The sequence below is a fragment of the Neodiprion lecontei genome, chromosome 1, assembly GCF_021901455.1.
Source record: "Neodiprion lecontei isolate iyNeoLeco1 chromosome 1, iyNeoLeco1.1, whole genome shotgun sequence".
In the NCBI taxonomy this organism is placed as follows: domain Eukaryota; kingdom Metazoa; phylum Arthropoda; class Insecta; order Hymenoptera; family Diprionidae; genus Neodiprion; species Neodiprion lecontei.
The window spans coordinates 11331223-11350114 of NC_060260.1; the positions used below are offsets into that span (position 1 = coordinate 11331223).

Sequence of the window (18892 nt, forward strand, 5' to 3'; positions counted from 1 at the left end):
AAATGGAGACGGACGGCATGCGATGCGAGAGCAAGGCTAAATAGAAATGAAGTGCAAAAACAATAGTCTCACGTTTCACTCGGAAAGAATCGTGAAAGGAATTTTCGCGTCAGTCAGGAGCACTTCCGGTCCCACAGAACAGACAGGCCTGTATTTAGATCTCACAGCCCCGATCGAAACTGACGCAGCTGAACTTTCAGGTGTTTGCTCACTGTTAGCAAAAACTGTTTTGCAATCAATTTGCGTGACTTTTTTTTCATAGTGACCGCCGAGTTCATCAGGGTCATGGAAATTACTCCCGAAAGTGATGGATCTGCAGCAATTTTACCCTTTCGCATTCATTCGTGCTTTTTCGTTTTACTCACCCTTCAATCTTACAGACTCACGTTCGTTACTGACTAATAGATGCGAATTTATTTGCAAATGTTTTGAAATTTTCTTGCGTTTAGTATATCAAATGTTACCCACGTTTTAGTATTTTTTTTCGGTGGCAATGGACAGGTTAATTACAGGGACGTAAATATTGTCCGTGAGATTAGATGAATTGTACAAAAATCGAATCATGTTTTATACTGCCACAGCAATATTATAGACACGATTTTCGAGGGACATCAACAACTTGTTTGCAGATAACGTGTTCGGTTTCTTTCTTATATATATAACTGATAATTTGTCGAATGTCCAGAAAAAATTCTATGAAATAGATATTAAAAAATATCTATTTCTGCTCATTCGTTTTCAAAATCTCTTTCTGCAAATTGATTTAACGTGATTTCAAATTTAAAGCAAAAATGTTTGTATTCTCATAGAATTTATTCTGCCTGCCAAAGCGTCGACGTAGAATTTTAATTCTTCAAATTAAACAAAATTAAATATAAATGAAAGCGAAAAGTTCCCTTATATACCTTGCCTCAACTTTGGGTAATTTGAATAACAATTTTTATGATCGAGTACTTTGTTATGTACCTACAACGTCAATAGCGAGGTATCAGAACCTGATTCAAGCAAATTACTTAGATTACGATTTCCTGATAAATTCACGTTCAACTCACATAATTGAAGTCCTCGAGGACTCTTTTTTGCACACGGTGTAACAATATTGTGTAAAAAGTATATTTCTTTCATTTATATTTTATTACATTTTCTTCTTGCGTTTCTACAGCTCGTACCTAAATTTTATGACATTCTCAGCTACTTCTGTTTCAAAACTTTCCCGCCTTTCAACCATCCCTTATACCTGGCAACCTTCACCCCCGACGTATTTCAACGTTGTCTCATCAGACATATTCTGGTCTTGAACTTTCTTTTCCTCGTTAATGCTTTTACGCACTTTCCCACGAACCTCAACTTTACGTCCCTTATTTGCTTTTCCACCCATCTGCGCCATATATTTTTACACTCTGCCCAATTTCTTTCATTTTCCGGAACAGTATCTTTTCAATTTTCGAAGAAATGAATAGCAAATTCTTTAGTAAGTAAACTTTTCCTATGAATAATATATAACTTTGTCAAGCCTTAAATCACCCTTTTGAAACTACTGGTGTGAATAATGAAGAAATTCGTCTGCTCTGAGTATCGTGCTGATAATCGTAAATATAATGTATGCCATAAAATTAACAGAACCATTGCTTTATGTGCCTTCACGGAAGCTAAATTAAAATTTCTTAATTAAAAGTAATATTTAACTTTATCTTTGGATGGTGGGAAATTCAATTGCAATAATAATTTTAAATACGACTACAAGAAATCAAATAAATGCCTAATTCTGAATATTTCTTAATGTAGATAAAGTAGTACATTATTTTTGCATGACTATACGATTTAGTCATAGCTAAAAAATAATTTCATTTTTCGAAGTGCGAACATTCATTTTTATAAATTGAGTGAATAATATATTTATTATGTAGAGATGGAACTGTGAGAAATTTTCAGTCGATTACTCTGACGAAAATATGTGTTTAATTTTCTTGAAAGTAAATTGTCGACACAGTTTTGTCAAGTTGCTGTCAAGCTTTCTATAAACACTGTTTAAAATGCATGAATATTATTAAATATTTTCCGAGTCTTTCAGTGGTTCCGTTGGGAAATAAACGTGATTTACAGCTTATACCTACGTGTATATATCTCTAATGCAATAAAATTTCAGGCTCGTGTTAATAACTGCGTGACAGTCTCCGGGGTATAAAACTGCGGTGTAAATGCTAGATTTGAAGATCCAGTCTGCAAACTTGAAATGTGAATATTTTTTTTTTTTTTTTGTGACCTCACTTATTTTTGCGAAGCCTCTGCAAGTCAGCTTAAGAAGATGCTGTATAGCTCATTTTTACCGACCGAGTAAAATGTCACTTATTTTTACTATTATCAAAGCCTACGTCTACGCAAAGCATCACCGGTGTAAAAATGAAACTATTCAAAAACTTTTTCATTTTAAAATAACTCATTATATATGATAATACTCAAATTAAGAGACATTTTTCACTCCGTCGATAAAGCAGACTACGGATGCTCCTCTCAAAGTTGCGCTACTACAGTCTCTTCGCTCAGCCAGCCTGGCTTACGGTTGCGGCTTCTCGCCTTTCCGAAAGCTCAAATGCGACGTGATAATCGGGCAATGAGGTGCTCAACGAGTAGAAAATGACGATTTCCATCAGCCTCCTATCTCGAATTTTAATTGCTTTACGTGCTAATGACACTCCTCTGGCTTTGACTCGAGCTTTCAGACGTGCGGCGGTATAAAAGCAGCGCTGATTCTTCTGCGGCGAGTTGAAAAGCTCGAAACCCTTAGACCCGCTTTTTCACTGTAATGTAACCACTCGACTCGTTTTATTCTTCAACGCCACCCGCAGATCTAAAACACACCTTGCGTACTCTTTTTCGACTCGCAATCATTTTATATCACAAACGCTTTATACGTACACGTTTTTGCATGTATTGAATAAAAATTTTCAACACCATCTTTTGCCGACAAATTACCATCATCTGCAGTTTATTATATCCGGACGAAAAAATCTGGAATGTAAAAAAAATCCGCCAAGTACCAAAACCACGTCGTTATAAAAATACAAGAACAATTTAAGTATTTCCAGTCTCTGTCGTGAAATGAGGAAATAATCCCAAGCCCTAGGATCTCTCAGCAATTAAATGTACGTCGTCAAGTCGGACCTCGCCGTTTCATGTAGTGATATCAATTTTAAACTATACTTGGACATCAAAAAATAATCCTCGCGAAAGGAGGGGCCGGTACGTCAAGATTTAGAGGTGTCTCATCGGACTTTTGTCTTTTTTATTTCGTTAATACGTAAGTAATTAATTTCCATGGATGGAACAAACATTTTTCTTGTCCTAAAATGATGAATATATTCCAAATTTATGTATAAATACTGAATATACTAGAAAAAAACGATCTTGATGATCGCAGCAACCATTATCGGTCGATGTATACGTGGATAAATGCAAATATAATATAACGGAACCACTTGACCGATTTCGATCAAGTTCTAACGCTGAGGTCATATGGACTTGGAGTACCAGCCACATGAGTATCATTTGAAAATATTCATGCGTTCCTGAGATATAACGATATGCAGGAAGATAGAGAAGTAGTTTGGCCGGGTAAAGATTCTTCGCTTGCTTTCGCCTTTAAAGGTACTTGGCAGCGATTCGCTGCCGCGAATTTTGATCAGAAATTTTGACAAGTTCGAAGAAACAACTTTATTTGCATCTATAACCAAGCGTCTGCTACCACTTACATAAAACGAGGGATGTATGATCAAATTAATTTTCGTAAAGAAATGTAAAAAATTTTCAGAAATTTACAGCCAACAAGTGTAAATTGGAAAAAAAATTCAATAGCGGCAAAAAATTATTTGTCAAACTTTATTCAAATGAAATACGGTGATAATCTTTCACCCATTTATCCACCTTTATTTTCTATCGCGTGAACAAAAAAATGTATTTCACGCCGTAAAATAATTACCCAGAAGTTATTCCTCATCATGTACAATAATATCCTCCCCAAATTTATCCGATATCGCGTGAAGCGTGACTACGGCGAATCCAATTATTACGGGCGATTAGCGCGTATTCGTCGATCCTGAAAATATACGAACCTATATCGGTTCGCATGATGAATGTAACGCGCAGGGGTGATGCGATAATCCAAAAAAGAAAAGAAAGAAAAAAAAACAAGGTTCGTGCACGCAGACGATGAAAGTAAAATAATTTCCTAGCAAGCTTACAGAACCTTCTGCACACATATTTACCCTAGTAAATTTAAATTTCACTAGGGTTGAGCAGTTTGCGTCGTCGCGGCGAACTTCCCGTGTTTGAGTTTGTGGGTTTATATACCATGGTTCAGTCTCTAGCAGCCAACAGCTCGAATACTCCTTAATTGATCTTGTGTGACGGGTCGGATGTTAACGAGAGCGTCAGGGGCCAACCAGAATCCTGAGAATTTCATCCCTTTTCAGAAAGCACCTTCCGAGTAATGCTGCAGAAGAGCAGCCGAGGACTCGGCTTGAGCGTTTCTGGGGGCGGAACGGCAGGACCTGTTCGTGTAAAACGGCTCTTTCCTCAGCAGCCTGCTGCTTTATCCAACAAACTTCAGCCCGGTGATATTCTCCTCGCTGCCAATGGCCTCCCGCTTACTGGACTCACGAATTACGTAAGTCATGTTTTGAAATAACTTTTTCGCATACCTATTTATTTCGAATCAATTATCCACGCGCCATGCGTCAATTTTCATCACAAGGCAAAAGCTCAAGGCTGTGTCAAAGGTCGAACGAAAACTTTCGGTGTCAATAAATTTGAGTCTTTTTTTATTAAGATAATCGTATTGTTCGTACATCTACACTGATAATATATAAAATCCTTTGGCGGTTTGTCGCGGATAAACTCGAGAACCAGTGGACTGATTTACGTGAAACTTGCACCAAATTGTTCCTTAGGTCTGCCCGAGTAACATAGGCTGTATAAATTATGCAAAATAGGTTCCATTGGTTCAAAAAATAATGAAACTATGATAAATCCAGCAAATTTAGAAGGAATAAAGGTCAGGAGAAGTAGAAAAATCTCCAACGTGAGAACTTTGCGATCTGAGTTCAGATCCTGATTCTTCTTTTTGGTTTAAATTTTTTATTCGTCTTCGGTCTAAACTTTAAATTTTTGGATTTTTTACAAAGAATATAATGTGTTAATTTTATCAAAATTGATTACGGACCGTAGTGATTTTGCTAATCGTATGAGTCCTAGAATAGCAATTTTTTTTTAATCGAGTTATTCAAACCGTGCTCGTTTGTATTTTTCTACAGCATAGGTCTTTGAAAAGAAAATGAAATTGAAAATGATTAGGGTCACGGCTACGTCGAGATGTTCTGGAATATTCCATATAATAGTTACTCTACCTTTTGAATTCATATTTGCCGGCTTGAGTTTCTTATACATTTCAAGGAAAAATTCTATCATATTTTCAAAGTCATTGCATCAAACAAATTTGATTATAGTTCCTTTTTTCTAAACGTTGATATTCCCATTCGGTGAACTGAACTCTACGACCGATAAATGCGTAACAGCTAATCGCTTATATATTAAAAAGAAAATTAGGAAGAATAATCCGCAGTCGATAAATCGACGCTTTGCGTTCCGAATGAATGTATCTTTCACTTTAACAAATGAGGCAAAAACACACGATGAGACACCGCGTGTCTGTAGCTTGCGAAATACGCAAATATATACCCAGCCGTAACTTAAGATCTGATCAATGAAAGTCCGTGGAGACAGAAGCTGAGCTCACCGCACGACACGGCTCAGCGTTCAATGTGGTGGGTTTAAATTGAGGTGAAATTTAAAGGAAAGAGGGTAAAAGTACGCGGAACGGTGGATGGAAAAAGAAAAAAACGAGGGAGAGGTATAACGTGGAAAAAAAAGAAGAGGAGATAAATAAAAGGGAAAATGGAAAACCGCGCTGGCTGAGGACATCAGTCACTGTCGCCCGCAAATACGAGCTGGCGAGTATAAGCTAAGCTCTCGGCGTCATCCGCATTCCGCCATACTCTATATAAGTGTAAGGAAGACGTGCCCAGAACTTCCTCCCACGGGTGTTGAGATTTGCATTGAATTAGCATAATGCATCTCCGAGGGACTCGTGCGCGAAGAAGAGGAGACATTATCTCACCGTGTATAACAAGCCCCGGGAATCTGAGGTTACGACGCGACGCCTCGAATTCCCAGATACATTGGACTCGAATCTCTGCAGGAACACTGCGCTTTGAACACATGTTGCATATCTGCAGAAGAATTTACATTTTTATAAAAAAAAAACAGGTCAGTCTGTCCCTTTTCTCGCCCGTGATAACTGGAAGTTGTATAATGTAGAGAGCGGAATTGTTTAACCGCGGGAAACACGAAATTTCAACTCGTTCCTGTATTTCACCGAGAAATTTAACTTGTTTACCTGCTATTTTTGGTTTTCCAGGGTGGTGAAAGATACGGAAAACAGGGAATAGCTCGGGAAAAGTCAGGGAATTATCGTGACTGTACAGAAAAATGTACTTTTTCGTAAATCGTTTTCAAACTTTAGCTGTGCTTCGTAAATTCAGTTAAGATAACTTTCGGATATGACATTGTTCGATTTCTAATTACTCGTATGAAATGAATAGTCATAAAAACTGCCTATCGTTACCTAAGTTTTGTGGGAAAAAATCAGCGAATTCTGAATTTTTTAACGGGAAAAGTCAGTGAATCTTATTTGAGCAAAATTGTCGCCATCTTGTTTACAAAAACTATGGCATCAACGAGAAAAAAAATTTTGATTAATCGATTCGTAACTCGTAATTTTTATTCATTCTAGAGATACCGGAATGTAAAAAAAAAACGATCCCAAAAATCTCTGGAGATCTCTACGATAAACAAAATAAGCACAAGAGCTTAAAATTGGATCAAAAACTCCAGAATCCGAGTATATTCAACGTTTCATTTACGAAATCTGTATTCTTTTTCCAACTTTCGATTCAAAATAAGACCTTCGATATTCTTACTCTGTGTTTCCTAGTTTCTAAGCAATATCTACATATAATATGCGTAATATGCGTATAACGCAAAACAGCCAATCTGCGATATCTTGTTTCAGGAAGCTCTTGAGGTTTTGCGAACAACACCGAATACCGTCGAACTGGTCGTGTGTCGTCCAGCAGGTGCCGATGCGGTTGTTTCACCCATTGGAGCACCGCCACCCCCGCCGGCAAGACGCGAGCTTCCACCACCCCTGAGGATTTTCACCCCTTTACCACCTCTCCAAATTGAACCCTGCGGGGTAAGTTTCAGCGTTTCTTGACAGGCTTAAACCTTCCTTTTCTCGAATCTCATGTATTGAAAACAAGCCAGGTACGCGAAGCTGCAGGATTTTTAACAAGTACGTTTACTCATCGACTCTATCGTCTTTTTAAACTATTAATAGAGACATCGAAGTCAGAATCAGACGGTTAGACCTTTTAGGCGCAATGAGATAATTCGAAAACTATCGGGAAATTTCGTAAGAATTTTCAAAAGTGACAAAAATCTTGTAATTTTTTTGTTTCTCATGAATTCATGAACATCTTAAATGTTCTAGAAGTTCATACTATTGAATGCGTTAAAATATTTTCTTACAAAATTTGTTCGCAGCTTCACATAAGAGTGACTATAAATTGTGACAAAGGGCGCATCAAACTTCCCGCTCAATTTATTCGCGACAAAGTTAAATCATTCATTCGCGGATGTATCGCAATTCCCTTGATTAATTTTAATCATTCTAAACAATAGTACTTCGTCACTTTTTAAACGAATCCATCAACGAATACCATATTTATTTTTGCTAATAAGAAAAGTAAAAATAAAAAAAAAATAAATAAATAAAAAAAAAAACAATGATCCTGTTCTGGATATCGTGTGAACTTTTTGGCTAATGAAATGAAGTAAAAGTAGTCACCTTCAGAAAAAAGTTAGTCATCACATTCCAAGGGTGGAGGAAAAGTGTTCTGATTTTGAAACGAGCGTGCGGCTCTTGGGTTTCTTTTTTGGGATCGGCCGGTCTTATGCAAATTACTGCACTCGAATGCTCGGTCATTTTTCGCGGTCATTAGAGACCGAGCTCAGATTTATGCAGTGCCTATTTTGCTACGTTTTACGTTTCACGATCTCCGATAGACGAGAATATTTGTTTGAATTATGCACGAGCTTGCGCAACAAGCATCGGATTAAATCTGTGGTAGGTGCACAATGGAAATCTGACGACACTTTAGGAAATTTATCAAAAATTTTGGAGAATACTTCTGCTATGTTGGTTAAAATATAAAATATCAAAATCAAATTTGAAAGTTTCCATCAACTTCATATATTTCACATCATAGGTCAACAATTATTCCGCGACTGAATGAGCATATTTTCATGCCTATATCGAAGTTCGAAATAAGCTTGACGTGATTTACTCAAAACGTGATTTCGTTTCACTCAAAATTGCGCCAGCAGTTGTAGAAATCGTCACAGCAAGTAAGATACTACGTGTAATTGATCAGAATGCTCTCAGGCACGTCTCCCTCGTTCTACGACAACGTCTTCCTTCATTAGTTCTCATCAGCATAAACAAACCTTCTACCTCTAACAAACACCGGAATTACAGGCCCGTCACAGTACTCTGTTCGAATACTCGTACGCTTCCAAAACCGCAAGGCATTTGCAATTATGATGGCTCGTATTGATACCTATTAGTGACGTAACGAACATTCGCATTCGTAGAAATCGTGTGAATATTTTGCGAAAGTGACTTGGAAATACTTTGTATTTGGCTTGTAAAAATTGTGGAAATAATATTGAATAAGACAAAAAAGTTTAGTTTGACGATGAACTTTAATTATAAAAGTTTGTCTTCACGTTTAAATCACACCCTGGCCTCAAAATTAATTAGATTCTGTTGTCAATTTGTCTTTAAATAATCAAACAAACAATCGGCTTGGTACGGATCAGCTCGGCAATATCCGGAACAAGATGCAAACGGTGTTAATGTGTGCATGCGACTTGCACGGTGAAACCTGACAGTCAATCAATTGTCAATTTTTAACCATAGAAAAATAGCACGATCAGATTTAAAAATGTACATTCGCACTCGCATTCGCGAATACTTAAAATTTCACATTCGTTACATCACTAGTACCGATGAACACTTCAGATCCAATTTTGTAGGTGAACTTGCAGAGCTGGTGAACCGTTACGCAGCAAGAATGAAACACGGGAAACACTAACAATTTTTCAATTTCTTCAATTCTTGTTCCATACAATAACTTAAAAATACAAGTCAATACGGTTGTTCAAAATTTGCTATCACCAAATTAGATTTTTGTTTTGACGCCGCTTGTGCGTTATTACGAAGCTCAGAACCTTGATCAATAGTACGGGTATTGGCATAAAAGTCCACAATTGAGAACATAATCTTATTTTATTAGTTATTAAAATTAGTTTATCGACCTTGTTTCACCATGAATTGTGTTCGCCTTATAATTCGTAGATAATTTTCATACATTCCTCCGCAATGGAGCCGATAAAATGTAAAACATCGTTGCAAGCGTATGGGTAATTTTATTTTCGACAACATACTTTTACACGAATTAAGTAACACATTAATTGGAAAAATTTTAAAATATCTAAGTCAAGTTTCTAAAAAAATTCGTTGGTAACGACTTGGCAAAATTGCAAACGATCTCATTCGACGATAACCAAGCAATCAGTTCCAATTGAAAGATCGAGTTACTAACAATGAAACTATTTTGTAAATCGACAGGAATTTGACATCGAGATGACTAAGGTCAGCGGAAGTCTGGGTTTCACGTTGAGGAAGGCGGACAGCAGCGCCCTGGGACATTACGTCCGCGCTCTCGTCAGGGAGCCGGCTCTTAGCGACGGTCGCATACAACCTGGGGACAAAATTGTGGCCGTTGACGGAGCCCCGCTGTCACCAATGAGCCACGAAGAGGCGGTAGCCCTCCTGAGACAGTGCGGACCCAGGGTTAAACTCCGACTCTACCGAGACCTCGCCCAGACGCCGGTGTCGGCTCTTTCCCCAACGGAACCTGACCACCCTCTCCGGCCACCTAGGACGAGTCTGAGGTACGCGAATTCACTTTGCGAGTAAATTCTTCCTTTTCCACTTGTTTGAAAAGTAAGTAGATAGGCTAGAGGGCGTTGAGATCACTCAAATTTCTCCAAGTCCCTAAATCGACCTACTACGCATTCCACCTACATAGATTTCAAATTTTCCCGCCTTTTCGCATGCGCAGTAAGTTGACTCGGGGACCTACTGCGCATTCTTCTCACACGCATTTCAAATTACCCGCCTTTGCGCATGCAGAGTAGACCGATGCGGGGATCTAGTGCGCATTCTACCCATACACATTTCAAATTTCCCGCCTTTGCGCAGGCGCAGCGGGCCGATTTTGGGACTTGCGTTAAAGAAATTTTGACAGTCTCGAACCCGTCTAGCCTATCTACTAAAGTAGGTGTATATAGTTAATCATGCGTGGGCCCGTCTTGCGCCGGGTGGACGTATTTTTAGTCGAAAGTGGGCTTAATAATAGCCGCAATTGGAAGTGTGGGAGTCCCGAAGCGGTCAGCTCCGGCTGTGTGACATCATCCGCTCAGTTCAGCGGTCGCAATTGAGCATGATGTACGGACTGTAAGTTACGTTTGTCTTCAACAGTTGGTTTGTGCCGGTTCGAAAACACTTTGACGTCTTGTGCCGCAACTCTTGACAAGTGGCCGTGACTTGTCTCCACCTTCATCCACTAAAAACCTCTGAAATTTTCATCGATTCCCATTACTTTGCAAATAATATATTTTACGGGAATCTTTCGATCTTACATTAATTGTAAGATTGTTCCTCAGTTGAGATTGTGTTAAATCATATTGACTCAATGATGAAATGCGATTTCTGTGATTCGTGGTACGATGATAACACCCAAAAACGAATCTCTATCGGTTTTTCAGGTAACTTACTTACACACAATTACCGATGTGCGGGTTTGTTTCATTTTGGACACTGATTTGCTTGAACAGACGATATTTTATACCGTAAACCTTTGTCACAAGTAAAAGAAATCGAACGCTTCCCCTCAAATTGCAATTGAAAAATCCAATCGAAATTTCCAAAATTAAAGATTGATGGACATATTTTGGTCATGATAACTAACATTCAGATTTGAATCTAAAATATTGTGGAAAAATATGTATTTTTCTTCTCTAAGTAGGCCACTCGTTTCGAAAATAGCGTTTGTCTTGTACTGATTTCTGTTTTGAATCAAATGTTTTTACATTAGAGTACCGTCTCTCTTGTGGAATTTACCATATGAATTTTTTCGTGAATTGGACAAAACAAAACATTTTCTTTCCGACTTTCAAGTATGGAGTCCCAAGCTTTAGAGTTCGGAAATGATGTTATTTTCAAACGTATTGTTCAATGTTTCTGGCTAACGCTATGTGCGTATGCTTAACGAAGGAATGAATCATACAAAAAATAATCCCGGAAATCAACCGGCTAGACTCTATAACACGCACTTAGCGCTTGAATCGCTCTAATTAATCCTTGACTTTGGGCTGTGACGTGTGGAACAGAGTTTCTATATGTGATCACAGCTCAAGCGGAAAATATTGGGATCAGTGAATTTATTTGTAATCGTATCGCTAGTTGAATCAGTTAGCCGTGTAACAGAGCAGCTGTGATCGTGTTATGTAAATTCACGATTTTTACCCAGTTCAAAACAGAATCGAAGTGATGTTATCGGTCTAGTTAATTACTTGATTTATATAGTGTAATTTCTTTTCGATATCTCATCACCAATTTCCTACATTGGTGTGAAAAATTCGTCACACTACAAGCACAGATTTTTCATACTGATCGGTGCAAAGTGACACCTGGTAGAGCCTGTCAATTTGAGTCTCTTGACAGATTTATTTTTACACATATCGCTACTGAAATACGCTGAACAGTCATAGTACGATACCGAAGAACATGAAACGAATTTAAAGTGCATACGTTACACAATTAGCTCGTGTAAATTAATTATGCAAGTTAACCCATATGTTAAAACAGAGGCTATCATACATACTATGTGCGTCACACTTGGCGTCGCAAGAAATAAAACAACCAACATATAAACAGAACTAACTTTACGAACAACAATTATGCCAAGCGTGTGTGACTCGCTCGCAGTTTGCGGCCGGTGTTCTAGTTTCTTTAATTGCTTATCGAGGTCGGTGGATCATGGTTTTAGGCAGGAGGCTGTAGACATGCTCTGTGATCTGGCCGTGCGAAAACTGTCACCAGGAACATCAAGCGGATCAAGCTGTCGTAGGTCAACCAGCACTGCCACCAGCAGTTCGCCCCGGAGACTTCGCAGACCTCCAACGAGGACACCAACGGCGGAAAACGAGCACGGTTAGTAGATAAGCCACAGGTTTTAACGGGACCAAAATTTTGTCGAATAGTAAAAAAAAAATCTTACTGATTGTGGCTAAATGAGCACAAAATTTTTCGAGAACTCCGAACGGTCTTTGATCGGTACCTTGCAGCGGTCTGGAAGCAGTTTCAAATGATCTCCATAACTCCCACAGGCGAGTCGCAGAAGTACTTCGTAACCCAAATGTCCACCAGCCAGGCGGACACCTCGGACTCTGATCAGTGCTCGATAAAAACCCAAATCACAAACTCCCAGCCCGGCACACCCGGCACGGAGATAATCGACCCACCCTCGCTTTACGACGTCTCGGATTCCTCGGAGACGTCGAAACCGCCGCGACCCAACTTCCTTGACCTTTCCGGACCCCAAGAGAAGCCGCACTTCCAGTTCAGCGTCGAGTCGGACTCAGATGGCACGGGGTCCTTGGACGGAGTCCTGCTGGTAACTGCAGCTGACCCGAACCTCGCGACGAACTTTGACTGCGAAGAACTACCACGGGAACTTTCCCATCAGAGTAGCGGTCATCTGAGAACCGACAACGACCCGCCATCCGAACCAGCGTCGATGCCTCCGGCACTTTCATCCGCTGCTACGGCTACGAGCAATGCATTCAGCTACAAGAATCCTGCCTACCAAAGCGCCAACCCAGCCTGCGGCACCGGCGATGCTTCCTCCAGGAACAAAACGACCCATTCGAGTGACCAAGACATTCCAGGTGAGATTTTTATGTCTCAAGTTCGAGTAACGATCCTTCGAATCGCTTCCAGTGAACGCAATGTACCCATCAATAGAGTAGCAGGGAGAGTTCTAGACATAGATTTCTACATTACCGGCTCAACTCTTTTTTTAGAACGTTCAGGGGCGGGGGATATCTCCACTCGTAACTAACTCTATCGATTATCGGATCGTTTGGTTGTTCGACGTTATCGATCTTCCGATAATTTCATTCAGAGCAAAGAGATTATTGGGATCTTTGGTTCAGAGTGGGGATATCACCCATCCTTGAACGTTCTAGAAAAATAGTTGTATCGGTAATGTAGGAATCCAAATGTCCAAAACTCTTCTTGCTGTTCTAGTCACATCTTTCTCACTTATCCGTTATCTCCGTAATTGTGTTTCCTCAACAAAATTTATATCATTTATATTACAAAAAAATCTATCAATGATAAGATTTTGTCGATATCGCGCCTCGAAGCGCCACAGTTCGTAAATCAGTTGGATACGATCAATTTTCAGACAGTTGAAATTGCTCATAAGTGACAGTTTTATCGATAGTCCAGCGTTGTTAGGTATGAATAAAAAAATAAAATTACCGCATAATACAAGAGTACAAATACGTGTCGAATTTTCAAAGTCGCGGAAATCTGTTCGATACAATTTCAAAATGTACGAAATAACAATGTATTTATAACTGTTAGAATTCTGATCATTCATGTTTCCACTTGATATATTCCTATTCATTTTGGGGATTCTATAGTTTCGCTTTCGATACTTTGACCTTTCTATACTTTGAATTTTTCATATAATATATATTATATATGTATATATATATAATACATACTTTACCCTTGCATATCTTGAAATACTACGAATTACATCTCATGCTCTTCAAAACTTCGACATTTTGACATTTATATAGTGTGGCCATTTGACTTTTTAACCCTCACCTACGTACATCCTACGTACCTCTCACGTACGTTTAAAACTCCCGCTGATATTCAGCCACGTCGTCGTTGGATAATCCGTAGTATTGTTCACGTCGTGGTGCATTATCATGATTGTTTACAACCGTCGAATAGCCAGAGCCAATAAGTGGCCTTCGTTATGTACAGTGTGTCAAGTTTACTACGTAATCGTTGTGTTGGCGATAAGGATAGTAGGAGACTCCCCCTTATCGTCGTTGTTCGATTCCGTTCGCCAGAAGTAGATTGTTAGTGTTTTTTTCATCGTCCAGGTACCGTCCTCGGTGGCGAAGAGTCCGGTGGTAGCAGAGGCTTGCTTAAATGGAAAGGTGTCATGTTCACGAGCAATGACGAGTCCAGGGACATGACGCGAAACGGCGACGAAACCAGCGAAGCTACCGACGAATCGCCCGCTGCTGCTAGCGACTGTGAACAAGGCAGTCAGGTACGCACGAATTTAGACATTGAGTTTTATCAAACGGTCCCAAACATTTTCCCACATTACGTTCTTTACTCTTCATCCTCAATATCGGTAAAAAGTAAAGCAGCTGTGGGTTTCGATCGGAAATTAATTTTTGCCCAAGTATGCTTAAAGTAATTTTATGCATACTATGTGTAAAGTTGAAAATAATTCAAGAACTTGTCTAGGGTTAGACACATTGATTTGTTAATTCAAAATATCTAAGTAATAAAATTTTTGTGACAAAATAATACAACGTACTTTATTGATGTTAATCGGTCTACTTACTTCGATCTAGGTGTTCATGGTAGAGCTGACCCGCGGATGGAACAGCCGTCTGGGCTTCAGTTTGCAGCCCGAAGGTAATCGCACTGTTATCTCAGTTGTCCACGCGGACAGCGTTGCAGCGAAAGACGGAAGACTCAAGCAAGGCGACGTTTTACTCATGGTGATTATCCAATTACTCTAAAGCAGGTTGTCTACTCAATTCTGGCAGCCATGATCCCCGAGGATGCCAGGACACTTCAAATCAATCCAGAACTTGTTATTCGTGGATAGGTTGAATAATACTATTATAATACGGTTTTCAATTTTTTACTCACTTTTTAGACTTGTTAAATATATGTATAAGGTATGCGCATATCTTTTTCTTATATTAAAACAGTTTACTATAACAGACATTGAAAACCGCTGATATTTGAAGATATCGTGACTCTCTTCGGTCATACGGTATATACCTCATGTGTACACTTGTAATTACATTGCTATAAGTGTTCGAAACAAAATCCCCATTGGCTGGAAATATTGTATGGTTGGGATTTTGATTTACTGACTTTTGGAAGCTTTTTCACGCGATGGAAAATTCTCGGAGAATTCTACGTTTTCCAGATTACAAGCATTTCGAATTAAGGCAGCTGCCATTGTAAATATTTCGTGTCAAGATAAGGGATAGTTGTGATTATTTTAACCTCCTCGATTTTTCTCTAGGTGAACGACGAAAGCGTTGAAAACATGTCAACTGCAGATATAATTGACTTACTACGCAAGATACGAGGCTCAATAGGAATAACCGTGAAACGGAAATGTAAATCGGAGACTTCAGCAACGTGATGGAATGATGAAATTATATTTATCGGCTCAGATAACATTCGCAACGAAAACGAAAAGGATCCACATCCGTAAATGGATGAGAAATGCGAAAAGACAAATCACAAGTTGACCCGCAGGGTTGGATCAAAAGTGCAGTGAGTCCTTCTACAAGCGATGTAAATGATTCATGTTTATCAATTAAACATGTCGAGGTAGAAAAGTTTAAGCGAAAAAACAAAACAAACGTATTGTCCAAAGTAAAAATTTATTCCTCTTCGTTTCTTATCATTTTGTAAATTGAATAAGCAGAAAGATTAAGATATATAAGTAATAGAAATAATCATGTATATACGCGCATTCATGTCTTATAGCGTAAATTTACACGCATCGTTGTTTAATATGTTGGTAAGAAATCTAAATTAAACTGTACGGCCGTTTGGCGTTATCATTTAATGAGTAAGAGCTTAAAACGCCGTTTAATATAACGTACATTCAAACTGTCAATTATCGACAAAAGCGATCACTATATGTATAGAGAGTAGAATTCTCAAACGTCTAAATGTTTGTAAAGTAGAAGAGAAAAACTCGTTAAACGTTGTTATAATCAGTTGAAATTGTTCACCGTGAATAAGGACACTTTCCAAATGGAAGAAAGAAACAGAAATCAAATACAGTCAATCAAAAAAATGTAAATAATGTCAAATAGTATACTTATACCGTGGAATTGTATGGCTATGCCTGATCTATCTGTACCTTAAATAAACTGATAAGCGACGCGCACCTTGTCAAGGAAATTTCACCACTTATCGATGAAATTTACCATAAACAGGCTCAGAATTTACATAATTAATCGAATACTATAACTAGCTTCATTGGAGAGGGGAGAAATAAGAAAAATTTGTCACATTTAATTTATATCGTTCGTGTATCGTAAATTTCGTAACGCAAACGTAAATCATACATATCGGTCCACGGTTTACGATGTGCAGGATAGGCATCGGTATTGCTTGTTGCCAGGTTGCACTGCGCATAAAAGTATTATGTTAGGAATAAAGGAACGAAAAATAACAACTCACGATATCACTTTCGGTAATTGCACGTAAAAGTAAATTACACATCTCATACATACATATATGTATACCTGTATATACTTTAATGAGGAGAGTATATAGCGTACTATGTAACCAATTTGAACAGGCAGTGTACAGAGTAAATATTTTCAAAACTCAATCAAAAGCAATTTGATATCGAACATTATTTTTTATGTACAGATTTTATGATATCAATCACAATTGATATGTATCTGCTGTATTCTACATAACATACGTAAAATGGATTGTACATAAATAACAACGATTCGAATTTATTTTGTTCAAAATTATCGCTGTTCAATGTTCAGATGAAAATTTGATATTTTATAGGGTAAAGAAAATTTTGGAGCCAACAATTTGGCTCTCCGAAGTAAAAGAAAAAAGTAAAACATTTACGGTTAACGGGTGATTTAAAAATGTGAGTGAAATGAAAACAAACACAATAAGGAAGAAGAAACAGAAACGATATAAAAGATTTTTTTGAAAAGTTATAATTAATGTGATAGTTGGCTTTTAGGTGCAGATTTATTAGAATGTTAGCACTTTGAAAACTTTAAACTACGTTAGGAGCTATGCAATAACACGAGAGAAATAAATCATACCAAAGTAACGTGTAAGCAATATCAAAGACAGTTATGTAGGTGTATGTGTATTTCAATGATGTTTCGATTAGGCATATATAATGAATTACGTATTGTTGATACTTGTTGAATGTAAAATTTAATTTATCGGACTGATATAAATAACTGTATAAATTCCTCGTGTGATTAAAATGTTGTAATGTGTTAAATAAACTCATAACTTTGATAATTGTTTGATTTTTCGTTAGATTCAAGATTATTTATTGAATATTCCAATTAAGACCCGGATGAGTGGCTGTTTTTCACTCAAGAGTCGGGTGGCCACTATTCATTAAATAAACCTTTGTGCATTGAAGATGAATTTGACACGAAAAAAACAAGACGTGAAATCATTACAGTGCGTTATTAATTCAAATGAAAATTACATTTACATTACAAAGCAAAATTTACGTCATGAATTTAATCTTCAATTTCGTACAATCTAATTGATTTTTGATTGTCTAGGTGGCCACGCTTGCATTGTAATGGTAAAAAAATGCACCAAATCATTGAATGCCTATAGTGATTTATCAATTTTAATTTGCGCCTGACGTAGCAGCCCACTGCAAACCAACAGGCACAGATTCTCACATGTGCCAATGAAGAGTGCTTCCGAGAAACGCCACAATATGTTGAATAACCTACCACTAAGGAGAATAAATATCGGTAAAACAGAGCGCTTTCACGTCGTAGTACCAAAAACTCCTCTTTTCGTTCTCCGCGCTTCGAGAAAATTAGTAAAAGTACCGTATAAAAAAATTAATGGCTGCGTGGAAGGGATTAAATCAATAAATTGCAAATAATTCCACTTACCTTATTGTTAGTCAGCGATATTATCGCAAATGTACAATGTAACCAACTCGAGTCTTTGAATATTCTGATTGCAGTACGCAACGTACGCCTGTTGGCGACGCATACCAATACATAGACAGAAACCAACAGCTGCATCTAGTGCTTTATGACCTATAATTTCGTAATCGGCCGGTGCCACAGACCATTATCGCCCCATGAGATTATTAAGTTATAATCCGATGTTTAACGCGATCTCAACCTGAGAATGTGTAAAAAATTAAGAAGTGTACTCAATAGCACTACACTTTGGACGAGCGTTACTTGAAACCATATGTAATAACAGAGAGGTATGGTAAGGCGAGAGGATGAACGACCGCTGTAGATCAGCTAGAGATTAGTAAAGGAACAGGATGTATTATAATACTACGATGTGTGTGCGAATGAATCCAAGTAAGCTATTCTCACGCACACTACAGCGAGTAGTCAACAACACAATACAGTCCAAAGTTCTCAAAATTCCCGCGAGAGCAAGCGAGACGAGAATATGGAGAAGAATCCAAAATCAGATCAGTATTAGTCGAAGCTCGGAAGGAACAACACGTGAGTCTTGTTAAAAGTAGCTCGTTATGCGTGCGAGAGTGATACAGTGCACTGTGTGAACATGGGGTTATCAACTCGA

General features: G+C 38.2%; 1 protein-coding gene across 1 annotated transcript in view; it reads left to right on the plus strand.

Moving 5' to 3' along the window:
- The window catches only part of LOC107221884, a 169943-nt gene extending 152332 nt beyond the window's left edge, over positions 1 to 17611 (plus strand). The window contains exons 5-12 of the mRNA XM_046740545.1: positions 4470 to 4663; positions 7127 to 7309; positions 9809 to 10134; positions 12294 to 12457; positions 12634 to 13194; positions 14434 to 14606; positions 14920 to 15069; positions 15609 to 17611. Of these exons, the coding sequence (XP_046596501.1) occupies positions 4470 to 4663; positions 7127 to 7309; positions 9809 to 10134; positions 12294 to 12457; positions 12634 to 13194; positions 14434 to 14606; positions 14920 to 15069; positions 15609 to 15731 (1874 nt within the window). The 3' untranslated portion in view covers positions 15732 to 17611. The remainder of the gene's footprint in view (positions 1 to 4469; positions 4664 to 7126; positions 7310 to 9808; positions 10135 to 12293; positions 12458 to 12633; positions 13195 to 14433; positions 14607 to 14919; positions 15070 to 15608) is intronic.
- The last annotated feature ends 1281 nt before the right edge of the window (positions 17612 to 18892 follow it).